Source organism: Rhinopithecus bieti, unplaced genomic scaffold (genome assembly GCF_001698545.2).
Source record: "Rhinopithecus bieti isolate Rb0 unplaced genomic scaffold, ASM169854v2 scaffold_7580, whole genome shotgun sequence".
NCBI lineage: Eukaryota > Metazoa > Chordata > Mammalia > Primates > Cercopithecidae > Rhinopithecus > Rhinopithecus bieti.
In genome coordinates this window covers 766,294-772,196 of record NW_016805470.1, presented here as the reverse complement: position 1 = coordinate 772,196, position 5,903 = coordinate 766,294, and the positions used below count along the sequence as shown (strand labels likewise).

The 5,903-nt window shown below is 43.6% G+C and overlaps 1 protein-coding gene across 2 annotated transcripts in view; it reads right to left on the bottom strand.

Annotated features, from left to right (window-relative positions):
* TGM6 (transglutaminase 6) overlaps positions 1 to 5,903 on the bottom strand; it is a 55,086-nt gene that overhangs the window by 13,390 nt on the left and 35,793 nt on the right. For both annotated transcript variants that reach the window (XM_017872544.1, XM_017872545.1), the window contains exon 10: positions 2,304 to 2,645. In XM_017872544.1, the coding sequence (XP_017728033.1) occupies positions 2,304 to 2,645 (342 nt within the window). The remainder of the gene's footprint in view (positions 1 to 2,303; positions 2,646 to 5,903) is intronic.

Genomic DNA, 5,903 nt, shown 5'->3' with positions numbered 1-5,903 from the left:
CTCTGTAGATAAATTAAACAAAAGTTTAGTTTTATTTTTAATAGCAATAAGCTGATAACTACCTAAAAGAAGAGAAAAGATAGGTCACCATATTATTTATTTAAAGATCTATTAAATTTTATTTAAACATCTATTAAAATGATGTTTGCGAGGAGCTCATAAAAATATTTAAAATACAATGTAATATGAAAAGAGCAGGGCATTAATGACTATTTGCAATCTTTAACTAGAACTGTTTTTCAAAAAGCAAACAGGCATTAAAATTTGGAAGTAAAATTCATTAACAGTTTGTAGGTGGGTGGCAGAATCATAGGTGATTTTCTCTTTTGCTTTCCAAATTTTATGAATATGTATTACTTTTAATATGAAAAAAATTGCTAAAAGCCAGAGGGAAGTGTATGTTAATTAAAATTGTATGATGAAGTGTTATTTTGTGATTTAGACTTTGTGAAAAATAAATGACAAAAAAAGCTAAAAAAGTGTGACACCTCCTTCATACATTTTCACACCCTGTGAAAAATCCACAAGCTTCACTTACCAGAAGCTGGCCCAGAGCAACAACTTCTTTGTTTAATTGAATCCTTAGAGTTCAGAAAGTATGTGAAAGGAGAGGGAGGCAAAGGAGAGATAGAGATGCAGAGACAGACTGACAGACAGAGAGAGAGAAGAGATAGAGAGACAGGCGAAAAAGCCAAAAGGACAGAGACAGAAAGAGAGACAGGGAAGGAGAGACAGATGGAGAGGGAGACACAGGCAAAAAGACAGACAGACTAGGAAAAAAGTGCAAGAATAATCAAAGGGGACAGATTTAATAAATCATTCATGAAGCGCTATATGTTCAAGGATCACGAAAAAAATCCTTTAACCTCAGCCTCCTGGGTTCAAGTGAGTCTCCTGCCTCAGCCTCCTGAGTAGCTGGGACTACAGGCGTGTGCCACCACGCCCGGCTAATTTTTTGTATTTTTAGTAGAGACGAGGTTTCACTGTGTTAGCCAGGATGGTTTCGATCTCCTGACCTCGTGATCCACCCGCCTTGGCCTCCGAAAGTGCTGGGATTACAGGCGTGAGCCACCGCACCTGACCTCGATATATTTTTTAAGAAGCAGTTGGAATAAGGTCAGTTAAAAAAAATACAAAAACCTTTAAAAAGACTGAAGCCATTCTCTTCTGCTATGAAATACTAAGGATAAATTTTAGGCAAAGGTACCATTAGGCGTGTTGAGCATATTTGGTGTGGGTTCTGACCATTCCATAACCTGCAGTCAAGCAATTGCATCAGCTGCGTAAATGTGCACTGTGGTCAACATCCCTGGCCTTGAACCCTGGCTTTGCCCCTTCCTGGCCTTGGTCAGGAGTGTGTCTCTCATGCCAGACTGCCTGGATTTGGGTCCTGCAACTATGCACACTGACTGTGTGACTCTGAACTCGTGATTTCACCGTTCTTGGTGTGAGTCTTCTCCTTTCAAAGATGGAGCTAGCACTAGTACCACGCACAAGGTGGCTGGAGGGATTATGCTGTCGCATGCAGAATTCTTGGGACAGGGCTTGGCACATGTAAGCACTTAATAAACATCTCTGGCCTGGCTCAAGCCTGTCATCCCAGTACTTTGGGAGGCCAAGGCGGGCAGATCACTTGAGTCCAGCCGGGGCAACATCGCGAAACCCCTTCTCTACTAAAAATACAAAAATTATCTGGGTGTGGTGGTGCATGCCTGAAGTCCCAGCTACTCAGGAGGCTGAGGCAAGAGAATCCCTTGAATCTGGGAGGTGGAGGTTGCAGTGAGCTAAGATCACACCACTTCACTCCAGCCTGGGTGAGAGAGTAAGACTCTGTCTCAAAAAAAATTGAAAACCAAAACAAAGAAAACCATCTGTTACCAGTCCAGCCCTCTCCCACAGATCATCTGGAGCCAAATGGGCTCCAGAATTTTTTTTTTTTTGGATGTTAGAAAAGTAATGCATGGCATATTCCATAGATGCTGAAATACCCCCAGCATGTATTTATCTGGTGTGTAAATATTCATTCTAATTAAAACAAATAGAAACTATAAATCACATCTTCATCAGATTGCCACCAGATGCATGTGGACTTGTATTACTGTTATTATTGTTTTGCCCCTCCGAGTCTCAGTTTTCTCATCTGTAAAGTGGGGACAAGAGGCAAGGCACTGAGCACAATGCCCAGGAATACCCCCTTTCTTCCTGGGGATGAATGCAGATCCTGGGAAATACCCCCGACCTCCACAACTCTCCTGAAAAAGGAGGTGGGTTGGCCTGATTCCACCAAGCCAGGGTACACTTACCTTCTTGTCGCCCCAGCCTCACGGCGTGGGATTCATGCAGGATCTCTGCCACCGGCTTGCGGGTGTAGAGGATGGTGGCACCGCTCAGGTTGACCCTCACCTGCTGGACCCGGGAGGTGAGGTTGGCCAAGCACAGGGCCAGTCTCAGGTCGTGGCCCAGCATGGGAGGCTCTAGCAGCTTGAACTTGCCAGTGATACTGGGCTTGGTGGCGGGCTCCAGGAGGTCATCATGCCAGTGACAGCGCCCCCCAGCCCTGCGGATCCAGGTTCTCCTTCCAGAGGCTTTCAGGCTGAACAACCTCTTCACCGCCTTGCTATACACCTGCCTCTCTTTCCGGGACCCTGCAGGGCATCACACAACGTCAGCAGCAGGCACCCCCTTGCTCCTTTAATTTACCATGGCTCGTGGAAGCCAAACTGGCAGTTGAAGAGCCATATACACACCGGGGCCACAGGCCTTCTGTTTGATTCTCTATGTAAATAAAATTTTAAATCAGTTGCCAACAACTTCAGGTCGGGAAATTTCACATAAAAATGCAAATTTCCAGCTTCTCTGACAGCTGGGTCAAAAGCCTCATATAGTAATGATAGCTAGCACTTTTGCAGATTTGCGATGTGTACTATAGCACTTGGTGCTGTGTTTTTTTTTTCTCTAGGAGGTACTACAGAGGTATTAGTATCAGCTACATTTAACAGACAAGGAAGCCAAGACACGGAGAAGTAAAGTAACTCCTCAATCACACAGCTTATGTGTTAAGTGAGGGAGCTGGGACTTGAACCAGGCAGTAAAGCTCCAAATTCCATTTATGCTCCCTTACCACTCTCCACATGGCAATAATGGTCTTGAGGCAGGAGGCGGGACTTGACTCTGGAGTTGGGGCTCAAACTCAGGACTAGATTAAAGACTAATGGAAACAGGGAGGAGGCAAAAGCACTTCTCTATAAGACACGCCCACCAGTGGTATGGTAACACCCAGAACTTACTACCCCTTTTCAAGGCAATAACCTGGAAGTTAACACGCTTTTCCTAAAAATTTCTGCATAATCTGCCCCTTAATTTGCACGTAATGGAAACTGAGTGTAAATATGATTATAAAACTGTAGGGTATAACAACTTCATTCTTTTGCATGTGGATATATAGTGGTCCCAACACCATTTGCTGAAAAGACTATTTTCATTCTTTCTCCATTGAATTGTCTTGACACCCTTATAGAAATCAATTGAACATAATTTTAAGGGCTTATTTTTGGACTCTCAGTTCAATTTCTTTGATCTATATGTCCATTCTCATGCCAATACCACACCGTCTGAGTTTCTATATATTTGTAGTACTTTTTGTCTGTCTGTTTTTGAGACAGGATCTCACTCTGTCACCCAGAGCTGCTATGCTGGGCATATTGCCTATGTGGTAGCCCTGGCCCACAAGGAGCATCACCTTCGCTGTTGCTGCACACTGCTCCTTTAAGAAAACTTGCTAACACCACTGGCGCATCCTTGAATTCTTTCCTGGGTGATGCCAGGAACCCTCCTGGGCTAAGCTGCATGCCCTAAATCAGTCTAGAGTTGAGCAATAGCAGCGCCCCCTAGAGGGAATGTACTCTCTGGTTGTCCATGATCTTCACCCTGTAATTCTCACTCACGAGGTTCTATCTGCGGGGCTCCTGTAGACATGTGAGTTTAGGGCCCCTGATACACCACTTTCCCTGCTGCTAGCACAGACCTCTCTTTTGAGCTCCAGAACAATACGAAGAACTGGACAACACCCCCTAGGTGTCCCACAGGTGCCTCAAATCCAACCAAACCCACCAACTGCCCAGCATCATTCCTCATCCCAGCCAATGGTGCAGCCATGAGCCCAGGTGTACAAGCCAGAAGCCTGAGGGTGTTCTTGACTCTTCTCTCACCTTCATCACTCACAACAGAGCCCTCACCAGGTCCTGCTGAGCATCCTCCTTAGGCTCTGGAATCTGTCCTCTTCTCTCATCTCTCTTCCCCCATCAGATCACCATACAAACAACCTCACCATGAGGTCAGCGTGTGAACTTTTATTACCGTTTTCATTACTCTGTCCCTGCAAGCTTCAGTTTTCCTCTCTGTAAAGTGGGGACAAGAGGCCCACAGGCAAGGCACTGAGCACAATAATCAAGAATGTCCCCTCCCTTCCTGGGAATGTAGGATCCATCCCGTTCCAGTTCTGTTTCCACTCTGATGATTCCAAAATCCAATTCTGATGGTTCCCCTTCCCTACTTGAAACCTGCGGCATGTGTTCTTCACACCACTCTCCCCGAAAGGTACCCTGATACTGTTGACCCTGGTCAGATCACTTGGTGATCGCTTGGTGTTGCTGTGGACACCAAGGTTCTTTAACACTCCATGTTTTATTATTAAAATGTATGTGAATTCTGCTACTGCACAATATATTTTTACTATGACAATGTTTCATTTCCCTGCCGAAGAATTTAATGCCACCTTCTCATGGAGGCCTTCTCTGATCACCTGATTTTTTAAAACAGCTTTATTGTGATACAATTCCATAACATACAGTTCACCCATTTTAAGAGTGCAATCCAATGTTTCTTAGTATGTTCACAGAATTGTGCACCCATCACCACAATCTAATTTTCGAACGTTTTGGTCACTCCCCCTAAAATAATTCTGTAACCATCAGGAGTCATTTCCCATTCCTCCCCACCCCAACCCCAGCCCTAGGCAACCACTAATTTAATTCATAATTTGCCTATTCTGGACATTTCATATAAAGGGAATCATACAACATGTAGTCTTTTGTGAAATTTTTTCCACTTAACATAATGTTTTCAAGGTTCGTTCATGTCGTAGCATGTATCAGTACTGAATTCCTTTTCATTTCTGACTAGTATTCCATCAGATGGATATACACTTTATTTATCATTGATGGGTACTTGGGCTGTTTCTACCTTTTATCTATTTTAAATAATGTTTCTATAAATATTCATGTAAAGTTTTTGTGTGGGTGTTTGTTTTCATTTCTCTTGGACATGTAGCTGGGAGTGCAATTGCCGGGTCACAGTAACACCACGTTTAACATTTTGAGAAGCTGTCAAAGTGTTTCCCAAAGTGGCTGCGCAATTGTAAATTCCCACCAGCAATGTATGAGTGTTCCAATTTCTCCACATCTTCACCAACACTAATTGTCTGTCTTCTTGATGACAGTAGATCTAGTGGATGTGAAGTGGCATCTCATTGTGGTTTTGACATGCATGTTCCTAATGACTTAATGATGTTAAGCATGTTTTTCTGTGCTTATTGGCCATTTATATATGGTCCTTGGGGAGATGTTCATTCACATCCTTTGCCATTTTAAAATTGGATTATTTATTTGTTTATTTTGTAGAGATGGAGTCTTGCTATGTTGCCCAGCTGGTCTTGAACTCCTAACCTCAAGTGCTCCTCCCGCCTTAGCCTCTCAAGGTGCTAGGATGGGCCAAGCATGGTGACTCATGCCTGTAATCCTAGCACCTTGAGAGGCCAAGGTGGGAGAAGCACTTGGCCTTTCCAGTGCTCTTAAATTATTTTTTTAATGGTTGAGTTGTAAGAGTGACATATATATATATATATA